We start from the raw sequence: 25,070 nt of genomic DNA, 5'->3' as shown, positions 1-25,070 counted from the left end.
GAGCTGTCTTAATTTAAAAAACATGTATCAGTACCATTGTTTTGTCTCTAGATGTACATCACAGATGCAAAAACTACTCAATTTTTCTAATATAACTAAAGCCTAGTCCTGGATTATTTTAAACCCTGTCCAGGAAACCGCCCCATTTACCTTTTGTATGCTCTGATCTTTACTTGATGAAAAATAGGTAACAGAAATAACGTTGAAGGAGGGACCGGAGACATATTTGAGGCTCATAATGTCAAAGAGACTCGGGATGGGCTCTTTTGATTTTGGGCAATAAGAATCCACTTAGTATCACCCTGGCATTGTGCAGACAATGTTTGTACACGCAAGCACCACTTTTTGTATAATACTGTATACCTGAAGCTCTGTAATTCAGGGTTATCTCTAAAGCATGGTTTAAAAAGCTGCGCTGACACTTTTTTTTAATTACAATTGTGAAACATTGCCTTAATTGATGCATTAAAGCCAAGCTTATATGGTCCCAAAAAATGGTCACAAGTTAAATGTAAATAATAAAATTCCCATATTTTGTTGTTGATGTTAAACCCCATGTGTCCAATCAGATTTTTTCCAAAATTCATGTTAAGGTTTCAAGCCAACATGGCAGGTTGTTCAACACGCCCTCAACCTACATCAGTCCAGACAAGATTAAATATGAGTTTGAATGAAGGATAAAGATGATTTGTGCCGACCATTAATGTGTTTTGCGCTGTGAATTATTAACAAGTCAAGGGCAGTCTATTCAAATGTGTCAGTTTTCTTGTTCGGCTTCTGTCCTGTGAAACGTTTCACATGTCAACGAGCCTGTGCGATTAAACATGATCGATTTCAAATCGTGTCGGTTCTTTGCTTGTCCAATATAAAATCTGAGCCTAAAAGTAAAACCAGTTCAAAATCACTGCTGTAGATAGTTGAAAGATGTCTCCTAAATACCAGGTAGGAACAGGTGCATTCTGCCCTGACACTCCCTGCGCCGCGTGTGTCTTTTGTCTTTACATGTCAGGGTTTTTTATGATGGCCCTATTGTGTTGAGACTTATCTCACCCTCATCTCACATCTATCTCTATCAGTTGTACAGTGCAAATGAGGTAAGTCCTTAGGGAGCAGTTTTTTGTGCGCTAGGTAATGAGGTGAGTTAACAGGCTTTCCCGGTAAATGTCTGTTCATCTTCTAAAGGTAAGGAGGGTGGTAGGAAGGGAGGAGACAGCCAGTGAATTTCTACTAAGCTGGGTGTGACCGAAAAGTATTTCAAACAAAGAACGTTCCTGCGTGCCCAGAGTCACGGTGCTGCTGTCATGTAGCGCACTTTCTCACTGTCAGCAGCATAACGTGGAGAGATTTACCTGGACCTGTGCTGAACCAGTGAAAGGAAGCCCAGGTAAGTGTGCTTTACTGGGATCTATTCTTGTAAACTTGAGTTCAGGGATGGTTACTAGATTTAGCTTTTATTAAACTCCTTGAATTACTTTGAGATTTAAACAGGGAAACACAAGAAAGTTTTTGTCATCTTTAGAAAATTGAATTGAATGTGGAAAACAGACATTTGTTTTTACATTTGTATATTTTTACAGTATTTTAATGTACCTTTTGCTAGGATGGGTAAATTGTTTTTTTGATTCGGTTTATTGGTGTTACTTTTTTTGGCTTGGTGGTTCCAAAAGTCTTCTGTCATGTTCTTTAAAAAATGTAAAAAATTCCCCCCAAAATATTCAAATTTGTATTTAAGATGTATTGGTGGCTGAACGTGTGCGTGAAAAGACGCCCTCGTGAAAGGAGGTGGTCTAAAAGATGACGTAGATCTCTGATGGTAGGTCAAAGTAGAGGATGTAAACCTTTAACTTGTAGCAAAATGCCATTAGCATTACTTTAAATGTTACAAGCTTTAAAACTAGCCATTTTATTGGTTAAAATAAATTTCGCAAATAACTCAATTGCAGCGTTTAACCAAAACGTATACCTGTAATGCTAAAATGTATGCGCTTAAAGCAAATAAGTTCTTGAATTCGAACTATTCCCCTTGACTAGCCTGTTTTTTGTTATCAGAAATGGTTAACAGAGGAGATAGTGGGTTTGTGATAGCTACGAGGATCTCTTAAGTTCGCTGTCAAGGTAATAAGATTGAAGGAACGGGAGATAATAAGGTTCCATGTGACTTGTACACGTGGAGCCTGCTGTGTTTACTCAGTGTATTGTTTAAACATACTTGGAGCTCTTTGTTACACTTCAACGTTATAGTATTGTTCGTGATATAGTCATTGAGAAAGATTGTAGTGAATAGTTTCTAGTTTAAGCACAACCCTGTCTGTGAAATTCAGGCTAAAGTCTCATAATCTAATAAAGAGATTGGGAGCACCAAAAATATATTTTAATCTTTCAAGGACCTTACTTAATATTAAAAATATTAAGGTTATATTTTTACTCAATGTTTTTTACATTATGTAGAATAAATGCATTTCGAAAACAGTAAAACACCAAAAATAAAACGACTTTACAGGTAGTCACAAATTATTATTTTGTAGATTATGGAGTTTAAAGCTAATGAAATCCCTTAACTTATTTAAAAATCAAAATGGATGTAATTTTATTATTCTAAATAAGATTTAAACTACTATTAATAAGGTCAAATATGTGCCAATGCTCAACAAACCAATACCACGTGTTAACACCAGGATAAAGCTCTGATTCAGTAAAACCTGCATAGCGGTGTGAAACAAACAGCGCGGTTGACCAATCAAAAACTACATGACGCTTACCTCATAAAATAACTATGTGCTTTTACACACTGCGTTTAACCATGTGCTTTTACCCACTGCGTTTTGTTTCAGTCTCTGAGAGAAAAGCAGTGACGCAAAACATGTTACGTAAGGTGATAGAGGCAATATATTTTTACAGTTTTTGTTAACAAAAGACAAATTGATTGACAAGACTTAAGATGACACGTAGGCCTGCATCACAAGCAGTTATGTAAGTGAGTCACATTTCAACATATTTGCCCAATTAGTGAGTTATGGTTGTTATTAACCTCATAGATAGCCTTTCAAGTGTACCGTGTAAAATTTCAACACCCTACCCAGGATTGATTACTGACCTGAGATAAACTGAACCTGGATATCAGGTCACACTAGACCATCACCATCATTTTTCTCATAATAGCACAGATAGGTAGGCTACACTAAGATGTTCTTGAGATCATCTTAAAGAAGAAATTTTAATAAATTAAGTACAAAATTAGCGTGTGAAAATAGAGCACTTTAGGTACATTATAATAGTGTACTACTTTTTCACCTGCGTGTCCAATTTACATTTTCACTAGCCAACATTGAAGACTTTTCTTTGGTATATATTTAAAGGTGTTTAACTTACAATTGAGGCTATGTTGATCATGGGTTAAATCACTGAATTTATTTGAATTCATTATTAAACAATGAGATGTAGTCTTACACCTGTTTTACTTGTATTTCCCACCCCACGGGTGTACTCGCACATAGACTTGTAATTTTGCCTCGGGTCAGCATCGCCCCTATTTATCATTGTTTGAGGTAGAAGCAAAGTTGTTTTTACAGCAACAAGTTTGAAGAGCTATTTGTTTAGGCGGAAAAACAACAGTCATAAATACAACGAGCAATCAATCTCAACCATGCTAACATTGATAGGAATACTACGCTCCTTGCTTTATGTTGTTCCAGATTTTGTTTCAGTTAATTCTTGGCACTTTTGGTTTAGACAATGCACCGGTATATCAGCATATGATCAGTATCGGCAGAAAAAAAGCTTTTACTACTACTTTATTTGAACAGAATTGCAGTTTGTCTGGACTTCTAGGATCTCATGACATAATTTGAGATAAGGTAACAAAGTTTTTGAATAGATGGTGTTTCTGTAGATGTTATTTTAAGTCATTAAAACAGTATTGTCATAGAAATTTTGTATTGGTGCATTCCTAGTTAAGATGTAAATTGATGCAGAAGAGCCCTGTAAAATATTAATTATAAAATGTAAAACTATATAAAATCTATTAAATATTGGGCCCAAACCGCACAACAATGATTGTTTTAAATTAGGACTGTTTTAAAACCGAAAAGCATTTGTTCATTCAAGTGCAAGGTTTCTTGGTTGGTAAATACTGAATTAAATAAGGTAGAGTAAAATGAGGTCTGCTTTAGGAATTTATATGCTATGTCAACTCGCTAAATGAATTTAAACTTCAAATGAGACCACATACAGAATTCACACCAACCCTACTTGTATTCCCAGATCATCAGGTATGTGTATAGGTCATGGAGGTCCTCATGGAAGTGCTTTTGGTTGCTTAAGTTGACATTTTGTACTGTAATTATAAAGACATTTAAGTCATTTAAGGAGATGTTTACGGAGAACCTGCAAATTATGCAAGAAGTGACCCAGAAATACATTTTATGTAAAGAAGAATGGGTTTTGAAATAATGATTACAATGTTGTTGATTATTATTATAATAGTTAACCTAATTTTTCCTGTAAAAGGAACACTGTAATCCCAAACAGTACAATTTACTAATTTTAAAATGGGGGAAATGTACCAATGAAAAAAGTTTAATCAACTTAAAAGATTTATGTGTTCAATTTCACCGCTTTGAGTTCAGCAAACGCAAATAAAACGATAAAAAATAAACTTATTTATTAATTTATTTATAACTTCCAAATTGAGTAATTTCAATACAACAGCCTCATTTTAAGAAACACTGCAAATAATAACAAACTTTGGTGGTTGTGATGAGGTTTATGCCATTTAATCTGCCAGTTAAGCTAAGAAATAGTTATTTCTGTTTTGTTTAACGTTTTTCAGCTTAGTTTCTTCACACTTACATACACATGAGAAACACTGTTTCTGTGACTTGTAAACAAAAATAAATGGTAAACACTACTTAAAGTAAAACAGTAGTTTTATTTATATTTTTTACAGTATAGTGTACTTAAATATTACATACAATGAATATAAACTTTAAGGTTTGCATTAATTTTAATTTATAAATATTTTCACTTTAATATTTTGAGTTGTTTACTTAACTTTTTAGGTAATTGGTTTCAACAAAAGTTTTGAGTACTCTAAACTTGTCACTTATTTTATAAATAACTTCAATAATATGTACAAATGTACACTAGTATGTGTAGTATGAGGTTTTTAATTTATAAAGGGAGAAAGAAAGTTATTAAATTTTGATAAAAGTTACTTTTTCCCCTTTAAATAACGTACAGCAATGAACTAAGCAAAAACCAGATGTCTGGATTACTTAAGTAAACAGGGTACATTTTTTCAATCCTAAATAGCTGAAATGCACAAAAGAGAAATGTTCACTTTCACCAGGTATTGTGTTTTCAATGGATTCTATAGCATAGTCAGAAATGCTTATCTCAGCTCTGGTCTAGTTTTTTTTTACATGAAATGCTTATCTGAATAATGCACGGCACATGACTTCTTGTCTTCACTCAACAGAGATCAGTGTGATGATTGGGACAATCACTGAGTGGTTTTGGTGGGACCGCTTCTGGCTGCCAGGCAACCTCACATGGGAGGCTCTCGAAGACAAGGATGGGCTTGTCTTTGCTAAAGCATCTCACCTTTATGTCACTGTACCTTATGCTTTAATCTTCCTTGTAGTCAGATACCTGTTTGAAAGGTGAGTTCACAGAAGTTTCCGTGATTACATTGCAAGAAAGTAGAAATTAAATGAATCACACAAGGGTCGATTTCAAGTCCCAGTGTGAAAAAAATGCTTGTTTTTAAATCAGGTCTTCACTGATTCATATTGTATTGATTAATGTGCTGAATTAAAGGGATAGTTCACCGAAAAATGAATTTTTGTCATTTACTCACCCTCAAGTTCTTCCAAACCTGAAAAAAATTGTTCTAATGAACACAAAGATATTTTAAAGAATGTTTATAACCAAACAAATCAATGGCACCATTGACTTTCATAGTAGGAAAACTAATACTATGGAAGTGAAAGGTGTCCCTGATCTGTTTGGTTACAAACATTCTTTTATTACAGGTTTGGAAGAACTTTGGGGTGAGTAAATTATGACAAAATGTTCATGTTTGGGTGAACTAGCCCTTTAAACCATGAACCCATTGACCAGGTAGAACCAGAAAAGTCAGCTGTCTAACTGTAGAAATGTCTGACTGTTTAGGTTAATAGCTACACCGGCTGCAGCTTATCTTGGGGTTACAGAGAAGACGAGACACAAGGTGGAGCATAATGCTATTCTAGAACATTACTTCACCACAAAGTCAAAAAACCCAGGACAGGTAATGTATTAACTTCTTTTATATAAAATATACTTACCATGAGGGTAAACAGATCAGACCAGTGATCGGTTGCATAAACATATAGTTAAGACTGTGTCTTAAGAACTAGTCTGACCAACTAGCAATTAGTTAGGGATAATTACTTTTCAGATTAAAATGAGATCAGCCTCCATTTTTATGTAACTGACTCAAAACATTTATGATTAAATTTGAATTAAAAAATTGATGACTAACTTGTAAAACTAGTCTAAACAGTTTATGCAACCGGCCAGAGATCAGATTAAGTGTTCGAGGTACATGAGATAATGAAGTGCTTTTGAATCTTTCTCAAACTGACATTACACTTTATGTGAGAGTCTGTCTGGTGTGCTGAATTTGTAATTTATTGGTAGCAACAGTATTAGTCGTGCTAGTAGCAGTGGTAGTTGGTAGTAACAATGGAGCATTAGTAGCCATTAAAGAAAAACACCACAGTTTTTCAATATTTCACTATGTTCTTACCTCAACTTAGACGAATTAAGACATACCTATCTTTATTCAGTGTGTGCACTTAATCTTTGTACAGCGCGTCTTGAACGTGTTAGCATTTAGCCTAGCCCCATTCATTCCTCAGGATCCATGCAGGGATGAATTTAGAAGCCACCAAACATGTTTTCGCTATTTAAAGACAAGTAAGTATAGTGGACAAAATATTGTTTTAAGCAGATAACAAATGAGAACTATATTGTATGGCGAAAGAAAGGTCCCGAGTGATTAAGGTCGAAGTGCTTTTCCGCCATACAATATAGTTCTCATATCCGCTTAAAAAAATCACCGCGTTTTATTTTGTGCCACCATACTTGTACTCGTGTAACTACTCATGTAACAGTCTTTAAATAGGGAAAACATGGAAGTGTTTGGTGGCTTTTAAATTCATCCCTGTTTGGATCCTAAGGAATGAATAGGGCTAGGCTAATGCTAACACATTCACAACACGCTGTACAAAGATTAAGTGCATGCATTGAAAAAAGATAAGTATGTATTAAGTTAAGGTAAAAACATAGTAAAATATTGAAAAACTGTGGTGTTTTCCTTTAAAGTCTTAGTATTGTGGCAGTAACCATAGTAGTTGTAGAATGAGAAGCATAGTATTTTAGTAGTAATGATAATAGTAACATTAACAATGGTGGTAATAGTAGCCAGTAGTACTGTATATCATACTAGTAGGGATGCACCAATATATCCGCCTATAGCCTGTATCGGCAGAAAAAAAGCAGCTTTTCCCACTTTTAGACATTGGGCGACTGTTTAAAAGTAGGGCTGCATAACGATTAATCGCGATTAATCGCTTGCAGAATAAAAGTTTTTGTTTACATCATATATGTGTGTGTACTGTGTATAATAATTATGCATAAATAAATACACATACATGTAGATATTTAAGGCGTATTTACATGTGTATATAAATGTTTATATTTATAAATAATTTATATTATATATAAATATTTAATCTATAATATTTTTTTCTTAAAATTATACATGCATGTGTGTATATTTATTTATACATAATTATTATACACAGTACACACACATATATGATGTAAACAAAAACTTTTATTCTGCAAACGATTAATCACGATTAATTGTTATGCAGCCCTATTTAAAAGCAGCCAATAATCGGGCAAAATTTAATTATTAAAGGCAAAATATGTAAGGCTGCACCACTATAGGTTGCATTTTCAGAACAACAACAAAAAGGCAAAACGTTATGAAGGAGTGTGGAATGATGGGAGATTGTTTGTTACCATCCAGAGATGAATGGAATTTGCTAATCAAGTTAACATATGATGTAATGAATAATTTTGTATTACCTGTACGTTTAATCACATTGTTTTATGCCATTGTAATGAATTAGCTGCAAGGCATAACAGCTGCCGGCTAGATGCTGTATAACTACCACTTCCGCATGTGTCCACACGTGTTCATAGTTTCTAAAAGCGGAAACCGAGTATAGCGCAGATATTACTTCATTGATAGGCAACAATGACAAGAGATGAGTCAATATTTAAAATAAGAATTTCTTTGGATTTAGAAATCTTTGCGAACTTTTGGGATAATGTAAATACACAACTGCATGAAAAATATTACACTGTGCAAATCGTTCTTGTATTTTTTCTATGACAAAAATCTTACATATTGTGGCTTTAATATGGGAATTATTGTATGGCAATCAAAAATGGTGGAAAAAGGCATCAAAACTCATGCTTCGGGATTATTTTGAATTCGGTGACAATGACAACAGAATTGCAGTTTGTACGCTCTGCGCTTCTAGGATTTCATGTCATAATAATTTAAAAAATGAGGGAAAACAAAAGTATCGGTATTGATGTCATTCTAAGTAATCAAATATCGTATCAGCACAGAACTTTTGTATCGGTGCATCCATGATGACTAGTAGTATTAGGATTATTATTGGATGGGTTGTATTGTCCTATATTATTCGTTACTCATGAGGACTTTTCACAGTGCGGTTATCTTCAATCTAAATCCTGTTTTTAACCCCGGGTAAAGGTGCGTTTCACACTTGTAATTTTAAAGTTATAGACCGTTTCAGCAGTAACAACATAAACAAGCGGCTGCCGCGGTCCGCACGTAATTTCCGGTTAACTCCGCTAAGAATAAATAACAACAAAGTTCTTTAAACGTAGTTTATTTATATAACAAGCAAAAAAACAACACATAGATTACCTAGGAAACCAAAACATTTGTTATTTTCGACGAGGCATTTGTACAAGAGATCAGTTTAGCAAATAGTCAGACCATTAAAAAACGAAACCGGAAGTAAGATTCGGATCCAGACGTGTATCACGTGCGTCCGATGAAACCGTCTATAATGAACTGTATCGTTTTTATCTACATACACCACAGGTCCCCTTACATTGAAGTTGCCGTCATGTTTCTACAGTAGCCCTTAACGGACAAACTGTTCTACAGAGCGCGTTTTGTCACTTTGTTGTCTCAGATGACGACATATTTGTCCTGTGGCGGCTACCATATGCGTTTTAAAACTGAGGGGTGAGCTGTTGGTTGCAATTTTCAATCTCACCACTAGATGCCGCTAACATTTACACACACCACCTTTAAAGTGAGGTCATCACCACATTTTACCTGGGGTTATGAAAACCTCTGAGGAAAAGCTAGCACCACTTTTGTGGAGTTAACCATGCATTGTGGCACCAAACGAATACAGTGTGAAACGATATATTTTTAAAATTTATTTACGTTATTAAAAATATTTGCTGAAGACATTAAGCCTACTTTATACATTTAGATTTCCTATGGCAAAGCATAATTCTGAAGCTTTAAACGGTTGAAATTCCATTTCTCATTTAGATAGGAGATGGTTTGCATTTTACTGAATGTGGGTATTTGATACAGGGCATGGCTCACTGAACTTTCTGTTCCTGTTAGGCGGACATAACCGGCCTGTCTAAAAAATGCAGCTGGTCCAGCAGGCAGGTGGAGCGATGGTTCAGGAGGAGACGGAACCAGGACCGACCTAGTGTTCTGAAAAAATTCAGAGAGGCCAGGTACAAGTCACAAACAAACTAAAATACACATGAAAATGTCTAGGGCTACATATATAACTGTTGTTCCCTGAGAAGGGAACGAGACGCCGCGTCTCCTTGCTTTACTTCCTGTGTCCCTGTAAAGCCTTTGGCAATATTTCAGATAGTGATATACTTCCTGGCTCCGGCGTCACCCTGTCTCTGTCGTTAAGCCTCACCATTGGTTGAATTTGATGTACACATTCAGACGCACTTACCCCTGGAGGCGTCCCCAAAGTTTTACAGAAGTGACGCAGCGCGAGTTCCCTCAAAAGGGAACTGTAACAATGTATCTTAAAACGTAACACGATGTAACCTTGCTCCCACTTGATGTGTTCCTACATTTAGTCTTTGAAATTGAGGGTATTGGACCTGGAAAGTTTTTGAATTTGAAGTTAACAAAGGTGTGGGAACCCTGAACAGAACACAACGGTGACTTGAGAATTGATGTAAAAACAATTCTCAGTTCCAAGCTGTGAACAACCTCTTTTGAGATGAATCACTACATTAAGTCATTAATGAAACAATTAACTATTCATCGCATGAAGAGTATGACATAATCATATAAGAAAAATATTAAGTTATTTAAAAATGTAAAATATTTCACCAACCATGTTAAGGCTGAGGTATAGTGCTTTTTTAACGTGTACTCGGGTGTTCGTGTATAATGTGCATGACGCAATTTTTGTCACTAGAGGAGTGCGTGTTCTGTACGCGCGACGTCATATTGTGAAACCCTGCATACATTGTACATGTAGGTCATGCATAACCGAGGAGATGCATTGCATTTTTTGTCGTAATGCGCACACGTCAAACGTCTGTGTCACGTTGTTAAATAAATCATATTTTGCAAGGCTGTGCATTCGACAATTTTTTTTTTTTGCAACTTTATAATAACAGCGACTTCTCTGATTGATGGACCCTGCTTCGTATTTATGGGTATTTGAGAATCTGACTATTAAACGCTTTATTTAATTATTTAAAAAAAAGGACCTGAGACGTGTACAGAAGCATTTACCATCTCACAGTTAGAGGTTAAAGGTGGTTTGTCTTGAAATGTTTACATATTAGAGCTGGAAAATATTTAGAACCGGTTTTATATAAAAAGTAGATCAAATGTCATGGCATTGTGCCAAAGATTACAGAATATCAAATATCATAATGTACTAACAGGAAGTACAATACTTTGTTCCATTACAAACCAGTGAGTGTAGTGATTATCGGGTAGTAGGAAAATGTCCGTACAAGATTAAAGACAGATCAACCAAAAGTAACATTCTGTCTTCATTTTCTCATCTTTAAGTTGTTCTAAACCTGTATAAATTTCTTTATTCTGATGAACAAACAAAAGAAGATATTTTAATAAATAATGGTAAGGACACAGTTCACGGTACTCACTGACTTCCAAAGTATTTGTTTTGGGTCAATGGGTATCGTCAACTGGGTACCTATCGGTATCTTCTTTAAATCTTTAATATCACTGGTTGCTGGTTGTAAAAGTGGTTAATTTGCCCTTATATGTCCACAGTTGTCTTGTTTTGATTGCTAATCACATGAACTTTTTTCTCGGTTTGATTGTCTCTAGTTGGCGAATGGTGTTTTACCTGGCGTCGTTTATTGGTGGCATTATAGCCCTGTATGATGTGAGTATATTCTCTTGTCCTCAACTACGGTCATTGAAACAGACCTGTGATGAACTAATATCCCAGCAAGCAATTTGGGCTAAAACCAGGCTAAATTTGGGCTGTCAGTGAAAATCTAATAGACGTCTACCATAGCCCAAGAATAGACGATACGTAGAAGTTTAAAACAAATGAAAGCAAACACCTTGAACACCTGTTGACTTTGCCTACATGTTGGAATATCATACATCTTCAAGTTATTTTGGCAAAAATGGCATGTAACCAAATTCAAGGCTATTTAGGGTAGAAGTGGGTTACTCATAGCCGGGCTATATTGGGTCTATAGTTAGCCGTCATTTCAACGTCTTGGTTTTTGCTTGCTGGGATGTTATAAACCCTATGTATGAGTTGAGCACCTTGAGAAAGACATTATGTTTTGTAAAACCTTAGTGCATTATAGGATTGCCAAGGACAGATTTAATGTTGCCTTAGAATTTGGCCAAAGAAGATATTCTTTAAAAACTGCATATAGTTTCCAGGATGGCTTTTGTGTCACAATGCTGTCTACCATAAAGGATTACTCCACTAAAAAAATCCTGATCATTTCCTCACCCCATGCCATCCAAGATGTTTATGTCTTTCTTTGTTTAGTCGAGAAGAAATTAAGTAAATTATCAGAGTAATCCTTTACATTTTGGAACAAAGCCAGCATGTTCTGTCTAAAATTTCATTTGCAAAAACAAGTCAGACAATAACCTTGACTGTTGATACGTGTCTGCGCACACATCTTTCTCTAAGAAAAAATGAAGCTGAACAAGTTGATGTGCACCTCACCTTATTAATCTTCTTCGAAATCTTTCACAGAAACCCTGGTTTTATAATTTGAGAGAAGTATGGAAAGGCTATCCCAAACAGGTGTGTCTCAAAACTTTTTATTACCTTTGTAAAAGTTTTACTCAATGTGCAAATTTACAACACAGCTTATAAATAATGCTGATGATAAGGCTCACACTAGTCACAGCTGTGACTTGGATGGTTTTATGCTTGTAAGCTGAGTTGTATACCAAGAAAAATGATGTCATTTACATTGAATTGAATTTCCTATAATAGTCACTTTAACAAAGTATACTCTTTATACTCCAGCTGCGCCAAAGCCTAGTAAATTAAATCAAATTCATATTGAGCTAATCTATATCAGTTAAAGCTTTTTTCTGTTATAAAATGTATAAAAGTTTGATGGTGCTAATCCCTTTTTTTGCACATGTTTCTGCAGTCCATGCTGGACTCTCAGTACTGGTATTATATTTTGGAGATGAGCTTCTATTTGTCGCTAGTGCTCAGCATTACCTTTGATGTCAAGCGAAAGGTCAGTATCACGTGATCTCAATTTGCATTGTAATGTCAAACTTATAATGTGGCAGTAAAACCAATAAATACATGAACAGCACTCTTTGAATTTATTACAATAGCTTCTTTATTTACATATACTACAGTTCCAAAGTTTAAATAAAAATTTGAAATAATTCACTTGACCTTACAAACTTTTTGATTTGAACACTATTAAAATGTTGAGGTTATTATTAACCCATAACGGGTAAATATTGAACATGCTGAGTTAAAGGAATATCCCATTTACTTAAAAGAAAAATCCAGATAATTTACTCACCACCATGTCATCCAAAATGTTGATGTCTTTCTTTGTTGAGTCAAGAAGAAATTATGTTTTTTGAGGAAAACATTGCAGGATTTTTCTCATTTTAATGGACTTTAATAGAGCCCAACATTTAATACTTAACTCAACACGTAACAGTTTTTTTCAATGGAGTTTCAAAAGACTATAAACGATCCCAAACGAAGCATAAGGGTCTTATCTAGCAATACGATTGTCATTTTTGACAATAAAAATAACAAATATACACTTTAAAGCACAACTTCTCGTCTAAATCCGGTCTAGCGCGACCTAACGTAAATGCGTAGTGACGTAGGGGGGTCACGTGTTACATATATAAAACGCACATTTGCGGACCATTGTAAACAATAAACTGACACAAAGACATTAATTAGTATCAGTTGACATACAACAACGTAGGAGCGGTCCTCTTTCTCAACACTTGTAAACACTGGGGCGGAGTTTCGTGTTCGTCCTCTGTGACCTCTTGACGTCATGACGTATTGCGTGGGGTCACGTTGGCGCATCACGACCGGATTTAAACGAGAAGTTGTGCTTTAAAAGTGTATATTTGTTATTTTTATTGTCAAAAATGACAATCGTTTTGCTAGATAAGACCCTTATGCCTCGTTTAGGATCGTTTATAGTCCTTTGAAACTCCGTTGAAAAAAACTGTTACGTGTTGATTTAAGTGTTAATTGTTGGTGTCTATTAAAGTCCATTAAAATGAGAAAAATCCTGCAATGTTTTCCTCAAAAACCATAATTTCTTCTCGACTGAACAAAGAAAGACATCAACATTTTGGATGACATGGTGGTGAGTAAATTATCTGGATTTTTCTTTTAAGAAAATGGAATATTCCTTTTAAAATTACACAATGTTGAGTTGTTATGCAACCATGGGTTATAATTTTAAAAATAACCCAGCCTTTTTAGAGTGAAAGCGAATGCTTAAACTTAGATTTGTAGCAATAAAAATGATTTACCTAAATAGTAAAGAAAAATAAGGCAATAGGTGGAAAATCCTTCAATTCTGAATAAAAAGTATCTTAAAACTTTTTTTATATTAGGATTTCAGAGAGCAGATCATCCACCACTGGGCCACGCTGACCCTTCTATTTTTCTCCTGGGGTGCGAATTACATCAGAGTTGGGACACTCATCCTGCTTGTTCATGACGCCTCTGACATTCTTTTGGAGGTAGATAGTTACATATTTTGGGCGACAGGACATATATATATATAAACACACCACAAATGTTAATGATTTAATGAACCACTCAGGGACATAAACAATTTATGTTTTTTTTTTTTTTTTTTTGCAGTCTGCAAAGATTTTGAACTACGCCAAGTGGGAAAGAACGTGCAATGGCATCTTTGTCGTATTTGCTTTTGTTTTCATGGTGACACGGATCATAATCTTTCCATTTTGGTGAGATATTCAGAATCATCTATTATGTAACTGTACTATGCAACCTTTGAAATAATGAGCTTTATTAATTTACACTTAATGAGATATTATGTTATGCATATTTTCCAGGATCATTCACTGCACGTGGGTCTATCCACCTGACCTTTACCCTCCATTTATTGGATATTACTTTTTTAACGTCATGCTCGTCATCCTGTTGATGCTGCACATATTCTGGTGGTGTCTGATTCTCCGCATGGTGAAGATGTTCCTCTTTGGAAGCGTAAGTTTTTCTTTTGTGCATATCATTGATTACAGTAGACTTCTTGTGCAAATATCGATGTCTGTGGTTTTGAAAAACCAAACATAGGCTGCGTCTGAAAGCTTAGCTTGTTGCCTCACTTCCTCATGAGGCATTTACTTCAGGGCATGAAAGCAGCTCTGGGAAACGCATTCGGACAGCCTTCATTGGCAGCGTAATGAAATTCTGATAACAAATCTCATGTCTGAAAAACTAAAAAATAAACGTTTATTTACACTAAATTTGTGCTTCAGACACTGGAGGTTTTGGACGCAGCCATTGATTTTATTTCCCTTTGATCGTAGCCCCCACCTACAATTTTGGTGTTGACCCATTCCCACTTTTGCCCCCTGTGGTAGGCTGTAACTCCATGCATAAAACATATAGCAAATGGAGTGGCTTTATTTTGATAGAATCATACATTAGCATGTTGCTAAGCTAACAAAGTGATACTTTAAAGGCATAGGCTGTGTCTCAATCAGCTCCCATGTTCAGTAAGCAGGGCACTGATCGGGGAGTCGGCCATTTTAAGATCTGTCTCAATCGCAAAGTCCTTCCAGTGCACTGAAACATTAATTCCCTAAAAATTCTCACAATTCAACGGAAAAACCAGTGAGCATCGATGGTCCCTATGTTCCCTTACCGGAATTCACATGACCTTTTCTGAAGCTGTCCAACCAAAAATTGTGCGAGCCAACTCAATAAACTTCATGAAATGCAACAAAACTTTTATCAAGACAAACATTAGTTTTAGTTTTAGTATGAAGAGACCACAATCTACTTAAATTTAAATATAATATTCCTTGAAATGTATGTACGGGTATGTGATGAAAGCATATTTAACAATATACTTTAAGGGTGTTTTCACATATGTTAGTGCGAACCGTGTTGCGGGGCCCTCGGACCGCACTAAAATACATTGTATCATTTTTCAGTAAGTGCGGTCCGTGTTCACATATGTTGTTTTTACCGTACTCGAAACACCGCACTGTACACCATGTGACAACGGTCAGCACTGTCATTGGTCTCTGACAGCTCTTACCGTCTGATGACCACCCCCCATGTTTCCACGACAACCAGCCTGACAGGAAGAGCGACGCTAGCAAGATATGGAGATAAACGATGCACGTCTTTGCGAAGTTTCTTTGCTTTAACGCGAAATTGCGCAACTGTTCTATTAAAAGCCCTTCTCACGGAGCATCACTATTTTTGTGTGTGGAGGACAGCTATGCATTTATAAAATCATCAGCTCAAACGTCCAGGAGACAGTAAATCTCTGCAACGGACCAAGATTGCCTTGTTTGTTGTTAACCCACAATAAAACACCCGGCTAACGTCAATACAGAAGCCCAGTGGATCGAACATGTTGAGAACTTCCTGTATTTGGCTCGGCTCACCACAGATGGTTCGCACCAGAGTTCGGCAGGAGCCGCTCCGATACCACCTGTTTAGAGCGGCCGTTTAGTGCGCACCAGAGTGCGACTGTTGTGTTCACACTGACCCAAACGAACCGTACTCGACCGCCACGTCATTTGCGCCGACCTAAACAATCCCTAACACGTGTTTTAAAATTAAATCAGAGAGATGTTGGTTTTGCTGGTTGTTGATGAATACAGCGCTTAAGCAGCCATGTCACAGGAAAATAAGTGAACAGTGTCCCAATGTGAAGCGAGTAAAACTGATTTACGACCTTAGGAGCTAGGGAGCGGACTGAGACACAGCCACAATGTTGTATTTTTCCAAAGTGTACTTGCGTTATCCCAAATGTTTGAACCAAGAGAATTTGCAGTTTAAAAAAACGTTGTTCATAGGGTGGCTTAGCAATGCTGTCATGTCCAGGTTACCCTTAGTTTTTGCTATTGCTGGCATAGAGCCATAAGTGTGTTTGACTTCATGTTGCGCATATGATGTCATAGGCTGTTCGGTCTGCGCAGTTGTAGTGGTTTGCATGCGTAAGTAGTATCGTCTAGTGCACATTGCTCTGTTGTGGCCATTGTTATTGTTTAGCGACCTCTAGCTGTAAAAATTACATATTGTGCCCTTAAATATACAATGCATTTAATGTTGCCGTTAAAAATTATGTTTATCCAGGGTTAAACATAATGTATAAACTGACTGCATTCTACAACCTGTGTGAATAGTTTTCCGAGCGCCAAAGCTCTAAACCTTATCATTAGCATTCAGAAATAAGGGTAAAATTACGTTACTACTCTTACCTTACCGCCCTCTGCCTAACTATCAGTCTTCTCAACTGACATGGGAAGTCTTTTCACAAGCAGTAAACATATCTGAGAGCTATATATGTGGAAAAACCGGTATTTTAAGCTATTTTGTCATGAGTTCCCCAGATTGAGTAATCAGGAAACTGAACATTGAAGTGTTGTGTTTGGCAAACAGTGATTTGGTTGGAGTTTCAGTTGGCATCTGTTTTACTGACTTACATGAATGACAGGTCTATTATGATTATTATTGCATCATCTCTGGCTTTTCCGGTCTAGTTGATCTACTAATGCTGGTTATACCAGTGTGGAGACGATACGCCCCCATGAACGTGTTTGTCTGCACTCCACCTGTGTTTAAGTGCTGGGTGGTAACAGACACCAAAGTTTATTCGTTAAAACAGTGATTAGAGAATCTAGAGAGGAGTTTTGGTAGTGGGTAGGTCTGAATGTCCTCTATGTGAAAACTAATCTGGTTGATTTGATCTTCCATGCCCAATCAAAATTAATTTTGTTGATTATGTGGTTGATTATGCGGTTAAACTCCAAAACTCACATGAGTGTCACATTTTGTTCTCAAGAAAAAGACATTTGTGCGTGTCGGTCTCACAACTTTTTTGCTTCAGGCATGTGAACTGAACAAAGTATTTTCTTAATTGCAGCTGAATCAGCAGCACGTGCATATCATTTTAAAGGTGTGATTCTTTTTTTAAAACCTGTTCAACCGTTTGGCGAACCATAATTTTAAATCAGTCAGACAACTGAATCATTTGCACGCTCGCTGAACCACAAGTCTGTACCTTTAAATGCAAATGAGCTCCTCACTCCCTTACCAACAGTCAGTGAGTGCTTTTGGTTAAAATAAATCTGATTCCCATGCTAACAAACACATTTATAAAAGCTTTTGGGTACAATGAACCAGTCAGTCAGTGGCTGTGGGTGGGGCTTTATCAGTGTGACATCACATTAACAAAATGAGACTGGTTTGGTTAATTGGGGATTATAAAAGAAGGAGAGGCTGTGGCACTGATAGTTTTGGTTAGCGCGCCGACATATAGCACCAGTGTGCTCACGACGTCCCAAGTTCGATTTCCTTCTCTGAGATCCTTTGCCGATCCCGTTCCCATATCTCCACCCAACACTTTCCTGTCTACGCTCCACTATACTGTCTAAATAAAGGCCAAAAAGGCCCAAAAACATAACTTTAAAAAATAAAGAAAATGGTTGTATTTTGGTCTTGTTTTCAGTAAAAATATCAAACAATTCTTAAATTAAGATGCTTTTTCTCGATGAGCAAAACGACCCAAAAAATATCAAATTCAAGTGACGTAAAAACAGAAAAAAAATCTGCCAATGGGGTAAGCAAAAAAATCTTGAAATTTTTTTCTTAAACACTAAATTCAAGAAAAATGTAATAAAAATTTGCTTACCCCATTGGCAGATTTTTTTATTGTTTAATGAACAAAAATCACTTAAATTGATATTTTTGGTCCAAAAACTAGACTTATTTTCTAAGGTTGTTTTGCTCATCAAGAAAAAGCATCATAATAAAAAAAAAATGATATTTTTACAGAAAACAAGACAAAAATACTACGAATTTTTTTTCTTGAAAATATTTTTTTGCAGTGTACCTGTCAACATTGGGATGTGAAAATAAGGAAATTTTCCCAACCCCAACATACCCCCCTTTTATTCCGTGGCCCACTTAAACAATTATAATCTATCTCATGACCAACCAAAATATTTTTATATAAAATATAAAAAACATGGCCGAATTTGAGAGTTTGTGTAGCCTACGGAAAGAGTGGGCAGGTGTGTTCGCTTAGTGCGCGTGTCGGTGGGCATTGCATTTTGTGGAACTTTGCACGTGGCTCGTCATCCTCCTTCCTCTGGATGTTGTTGTTTTTGTTCCCGGTGACGAACGAAGCAAACTTATCAAATACACCCAGTGGGATTTGTTTATAGAAAGATAGAAAATATGGGAGAAATATGTTAAAATATTTAAATGGGATGATAGCGGGATAGAATGGTAAAATACGGAAAATCCCAGGAAAAACGGAAAGGTTGATAAGTATGGTCCAAACAACTTGTAAAAGTGGATTTAGCATTATATGTGCCCTCACATAATATATGCGCCCTCTAGCTTGTGTGAAAAAATGACAGTGTTGCATGTATTGTCATGAAATGATCGTTGCTATCTGTTTAAATGCTCTCTCACCATCTCATTTGCATAATTTACATATATGCATTTGAAAGATGCTTTTATACACTTCTGCCAATAGAGCCATTCATTTTATTCAATGCTTCTGTGGGTGGTATTAGGGGAATTGATGAACGACCTATACTGTTATATGGGTTGAAGGATACTGGGTTGAGATAACAGCTCCATTGTTTTCACTCCATCCTAGTTTCTTGAAAAATGTATCAAACTGGATGGATTGGCAATGTAAATCTTTCTATAAAGAATGAGGGTTGCCAGGTACCCAGAGCCTATTGCTCAAAAGGATCTAATTATTCTTGATGTACTGAACATCAGACTATTTCAAATGGTTTTGCTGCGGATGATTGATTGTGTGTGCCTGGATCCTACAGGCCTTGTTACTGTAGGCTCATGTTTCAAGAAGGCAATATTTTCACATTTACGATTTTACTATTTCTTGACAGGCAGGTTTAAAGTGCTTTGTTTACATTTTCAAATCTCTGTGAATCATCACTATTTTGCTTTCTCGTAATTAAGATTAAGGATTAAGATTTTAACCAGCCCCTTAGCCCCCTTGTGCTGTGGACATTAATTATACTGTGTCAACATTTCACACGATTGTTTAGGTATGTACTATAGTTCATCTAAGCGGTCTACCTTGACATCGACAGAGGCCAGTATTAGTAAGCAACCCGAACTACTAGGGCTGTCAAAAGATTAATAGTGATAAATCGCATACAAAGTAAAAGTTTATTTTGCATAATGTATGTGTCCAATGTGTGTAATTATTTTGTATATATAAATGCACACACATGCATGTATTTAAGAAACATTTACACACAATACACACTACAAAATACTTTCTTACTTAGTATTTTTGTTTTTAAATCAAGATGTATTTTCTTGATGAGCAAAATTACCTAAGAAAATAAGTCTAGGTTTTAGACCAAAAATATCAAATTTAAGTGATTTTGTGCATAAAGCAAGCAGCACAGCAAAAAATCTTTCTTTAACACTAAATTCAAGAAAAATTCAAGAAAATTTAGTGTATTTTTTGCCTACCCCATTGGCAGATTTTTTTCTTGTTTTATGCACAAAATCACTGAAATGTGATATTTTTGGTCTAAAAACTAGACTTATTTTCTTGGATCGTTTTGCTCATCAAGAAAAAGCATCTTAATTTAAGAATTTTTAGATATTTTTACTGAAAACAAGACAAAAATACTAAGAAAATATTTTCTTGAAAATCGTTTTTGGCACTGCAAAAAAAAAATGGGGGAAACTAATTTCTTGAATTTTCTTGAATTTAGTGTTTAAGAAAAATGTTCAGGATTTTTTTGCTTACCCCATTGGCAGATTTTTTTGCTTGTTTTATGCACAAAATCACTGAAATTTGATATTTTTGGTCTAAAAACTAGACTTATTATCTTGGGTCGTTTTGCTCATCAAGAAAAAGCATCTTAATTTAAATTTTTTTAGATATTTTTACTGAAAACAAGACAAAAATACTACAAATTCCTTGAAAAATCATTTTTTGCAGTGCACTGCAAAAAAATGGGGTAAGGAAATTTCTTGAATTTAGTGTTTAAGAAAAATGTTCAAGATTTTTTTGCTTACCCCATTGGCAGATTTTTTTGCTTGTTTTATGCACAAAATCACTGATATTTGATATTTTTGGTCTAAAAACTAGACTTTTTTGGGGGTCGTTTTGCTTATCAAGAAAAAGCAAAAAGAATTGAGATATTTCTACTGAAAACAAGAGAAAAATACTTTTAGTAAGCAACCCGAACTTCTAGCAATCAAGATGCTAAAAACTAGGGCTGTCAAAAGATTAAGCATCTTAATTTAAGAATTTTTAGATATTTTTACTGAAAACAAGACAAAAATACTAAGAAAATATTTTCTTGAAAATCGTTTTTGGCAGTGCACTGCAAAAAATTGGGGTAAGCTAATTTCTTGAATTTTCTTGAATTTAGTGTTTAAGAAAAATGTTCAAGATTTTTTTGCTTAACCCATTGGCAGATTTTTTTTGCTTGTTTTATGCACAAAATCACTGAAATTTGATATTTTTGGTCTAAAAACTAGACTTTTTTGGGGGTCGTTTTGCTCATCAAGAAAAAGCAAAAAGAATTGAGATATTTCTACTGAAAACAAGAGAAAAATACTTTTAGTAAGCAACCCAAACTTCTAGCAATCAAGATGCTAAAAACTAGGGCTGTCAAAAGATTAAGCATCTTAATTTAAGAATTTTTAGATATTTTTACTGAAAACAATACAAAAATACTAAGAAAATATTTTCTTGAAAATCGTTTTTGGCAGTGCACTGCAAAAAAATGGGGTAAGCTAATTTCTTGAATTTTCTTGAATTTAGTGTTTAAGAAAAATGTTTAAGATTTTTTTGCTTACCCCATTGGCAGATTTTTTGCTTGTTTTATGCACAAAATCACTGAAATGTGATATTTTTGGTCTATAAACTAGACTTATTTTCTTGGGTCGTTTTGCTCATCAAGAAAAAGCATCTTAATTTAAGAATTTTTAGATATTTTTACTGAAATCAAGACAAAAATACTAAAAAAATATTTTCTTGAAAAATAATTTGTTGCAGTGCACTGGAAAAAAAATGGGGTAAGCAAATTTCTTGAATTTAATGTTTTAGAAAAATGTCAATATTTTTTTGCTTACCCCATTGGCAGATTTTTTGCTTGTTTTATGCACAAAATCACTGAAATTTGATATTTTTGGTCTAAAAACTAGACTTATTTTCTTGGGTCGTTTTGCTCATCAAGAAAAAGTATCTTAATTTAAGAATTTTGAGATATTTCTACTGAAAACAAGACAAAAATACTTAGAAAGACATTCTTTGCATTGCACACACAAATATATTATGCAAACACAAACTTTTATTTTGTATGCGATTAATATTTTGACAGCTCTCCTAAAAACCTTTCAAAACACCTTAGTTACCAAATAGCAATCTTATTTCAATACTTGACATCCTTGACATCTACCCACAATGCTGTAACATTGAGGTGGCATATAATGCACAAGTTAGTTTTAGCTGTAATACAAGACTTTTTAAATTTGCATTTTAACATTTGTATTTGCATATTAATCATTTGTATTTCCATATGTCTACTTTATTTGTTTCCCACAATGCACCTGACAACCACAGTTGTTGACCAAAGACGAGAGAAGCGATAATGAAGAAGACGAGGAAGAAGACGGAGAAACAAGTAGGATGGAAGACAATGACGGACATGTAAAAGTCACCAATGGCTGTGGGAATGGAGGGGGAGCTAATCATCACTGACGCCTCTTTTCTGGGGTCTCCATGACGTAACTGTGGAGGACCTTGAAGTGCACTCAGGAAATGCAAGGAGCTCGTCTCCCACGCTGGAGTGTTCAAAAACAGACATTAACCCTCGCTGACAGTAAAACATATTTTTAATTTATTGCCATGCAGAAAATATTATGTTAAACCCTTTAAAAAAAGCTTTTTTCCACTTCTTTGGAGACAAGGCTTTGTGTGTTATGGCCACTTTTCCAAAGCCAAACCTTTTTCCTTTTATAAATAAAAACAGTGTTTGTTATGGCACAGGATTACATTGGTAATCACAGTAAATGCACCAACGGTATAAAAATAGCCTTGTACCACTCACGCCGTTGAAGCTCAGAGTTTACGTCACACTGACTGCCTTCGCCGTTTGCATTTGTCATCAAGGTCTCGTCTTTCACGCGCCATTTGCCATACTGCCGCATTACATCAAGACGAGTGTCTGTGAAGATCTAATGACATGAAATGTCAAGTCTCTGTTTTTTGTCGGTGATTTAGAGAAAGAACATTTATAACCGCTCTCTTTTTTACACTCTTTTTTTTTGGCGTCAGGCTGCTACAGATTAAAGTTGTCTACACTGGAAGTGTCGAAGCTTCATGTCACCTAATAATGTTAAATAACTACGAACAATTTAGCCGTGGTGAAAAACCTTGATTTTTTTGCATAAATACATTGGAATTTTGAATTTATAATGTTAAGAGTATTGTGCAAGCAACAATTATAGAGCCATGGCAAACCACAAGTAGATTTGTTTGGTTATAGCACCTCCAGTGGTGATATTATATAAAGTACTTAAAAAGCCAAAAGTGTGATAACAGATTAAAAACATAATTACTAGATGATACCAAATTAATGTGAGATTTAATGTTTTATTTAAATGCCATGTATAAAGTTTTGTGGCAGTAATCCTCTTAAAAATTAAGGTGCTACAAATTTTCTATAACCTTTCTGCACTGTAAAAAGTGAAAGTTTGGATTAACTTAAAACATTACTTCAATTGGAAACACTTTAAAAAAAAAAAAAACAATCACATTTCACCTAAAGTGAAACAAGTAAAAAATTAAGTTGAAAAAACTTTAAATAAGTTGATCCAACTTTTTACTTTTTACAGTGGGAAACAGAAAAGGTTTTCAGATGTTAAAGGATCTTTATGGATCAAGCCAAAAATTGTGTTGCACCTTTCATTTTAAAGAGTGTAGATCACACGGTTCAAAATTACCAGCGAAATCATAAGAAATTTAAGATAAACCAAATTTTAAATAGTAGATAGTAGCTCAGTTTGTTTCTTATGAGCATGCCAAACCTTCAAACTCCTTTAGACGGTCCCAAACAGAGAAAGTAGCAACTAATAGATACAATAGCTGCCTATTCACCTTTGGTGCATGTCCCCTAATAAGAAGCCCAGAGACGAGGTTCTGTGCATCAGAAATAGATAAAGGGGATCCGAAGTTTTAAAAAGTGACATGATGCACCGCAATAGATGCTTCTAGTGTTGACAGCTTTACTGATTTTAATGGGAACATTTTAGATGTGATGTGTCTGATACAGACATGGTGTTTTTAGGCTACTGTGTATATATATGACTTAAAACAAACCACTATATGTGAAGAATATTGAATGTCTTAACAATTTATGAATGAACTTATTTTTTTTTAAAGCAGGTTTAATCACTGCTTTAATTTTTATATTCGTGTGCAACCAAATTGGTGAGAGAAGTAGCCTATGTAATTTAAGACACACATACGTTTGCGTAAATAAAATTGGTCGAACCTTCGCAAAAACATTGAACACAGTTTTTTTGTGTAATGAAAAGACTCGCAAATCAGCAAAAATTTGGAGAATTCATGTAGTGCATTATATAAATTATGCAATGAAAATGTGAAGGATGTGTTTTATATTTTTAAATGTTTAATTTTTGTTGTAATAAAAAACTTTGTTCAATATTCTGTTGTAGCCAGTCTTTTTTTCAGTTAGTAGTTTTAGGTAGTTAAGTACAACATCCAAGTTTATTTGCTATTTGCTTTTCAGTTAATCCGAATACTAGTAGCAAAATTATAATTTACTCAACATAATATTTTTCAAATAACGTTTTTAAGGCTGTTTTGTTGATGAGCTGAAAGACGATAGCTATACAAATGACAGAAAATCATCATAAAAGTAGCATTAAAGGTGGGGTGCATGATCTTTGAAAGCCAGTGTTGACATTTGAAATCACCTAAACAAACATGCCCCTACCCCAATAGAATCTTAGACCCGTCCCACACATATGCAACCAGGGCCGGCGTCAAGGGGGGGCATTCGCGGGCAGTGCCCCCCCCCGAACAGGTTGTTGTGCCCCCCTACAAAGTTTTTTATTACTTTAATATATATCAAGAATAATTAAAATAAATTAAACATTGAATGTTTCATGACTTATAATATAATCAAATGAGGAAAATAT

At 35.1% G+C, this 25,070-nt stretch overlaps 1 protein-coding gene across 1 annotated transcript; it reads left to right on the top strand.

Moving 5' to 3' along the window:
• The first annotated feature begins 1,225 nt into the window (after positions 1–1,225).
• Positions 1,226–24,573, top strand: cers3a (ceramide synthase 3a). The gene is made up of 11 exons (XM_065294292.1): positions 1,226–1,384; positions 5,477–5,660; positions 6,172–6,289; positions 9,740–9,858; positions 11,462–11,519; positions 12,363–12,413; positions 12,772–12,864; positions 14,237–14,365; positions 14,490–14,596; positions 14,705–14,858; positions 22,468–24,573. Exons 2-11 carry the CDS (start codon positions 5,488–5,490, stop codon positions 22,603–22,605), a joined length of 1,140 nt encoding a protein of 379 aa, XP_065150364.1. The 5' UTR covers positions 1,226–1,384; positions 5,477–5,487; the 3' UTR covers positions 22,606–24,573.
• The last annotated feature ends 497 nt before the right edge of the window (positions 24,574–25,070 follow it).

This window comes from Paramisgurnus dabryanus, chromosome 2, assembly GCF_030506205.2.
Source record: "Paramisgurnus dabryanus chromosome 2, PD_genome_1.1, whole genome shotgun sequence".
In the NCBI taxonomy this organism is placed as follows: Eukaryota; Metazoa; Chordata; class Actinopteri; order Cypriniformes; family Cobitidae; genus Paramisgurnus; species Paramisgurnus dabryanus.
This window is presented reverse-complemented; position numbering and strand designations above follow the sequence as displayed.

Excerpts from the sequence above, each read along its gene's own strand:
- cers3a (XM_065294292.1), top strand. The coding sequence starts at position 5,488 with ATGATTGGGACAATCACTGAGTGGTTTTGGTGGGACCGCTTCTGGCTG. Across the intron at positions 12,865-14,236 it reads CCTTTGATGTCAAGCGAAAG|GATTTCAGAGAGCAGATCAT; the intron begins GTCAGTATCACG and ends TTTTTATATTAG. Across the intron at positions 14,366-14,489 it reads CCTCTGACATTCTTTTGGAG|TCTGCAAAGATTTTGAACTA; the intron begins GTAGATAGTTAC and ends TTTTTTTTGCAG.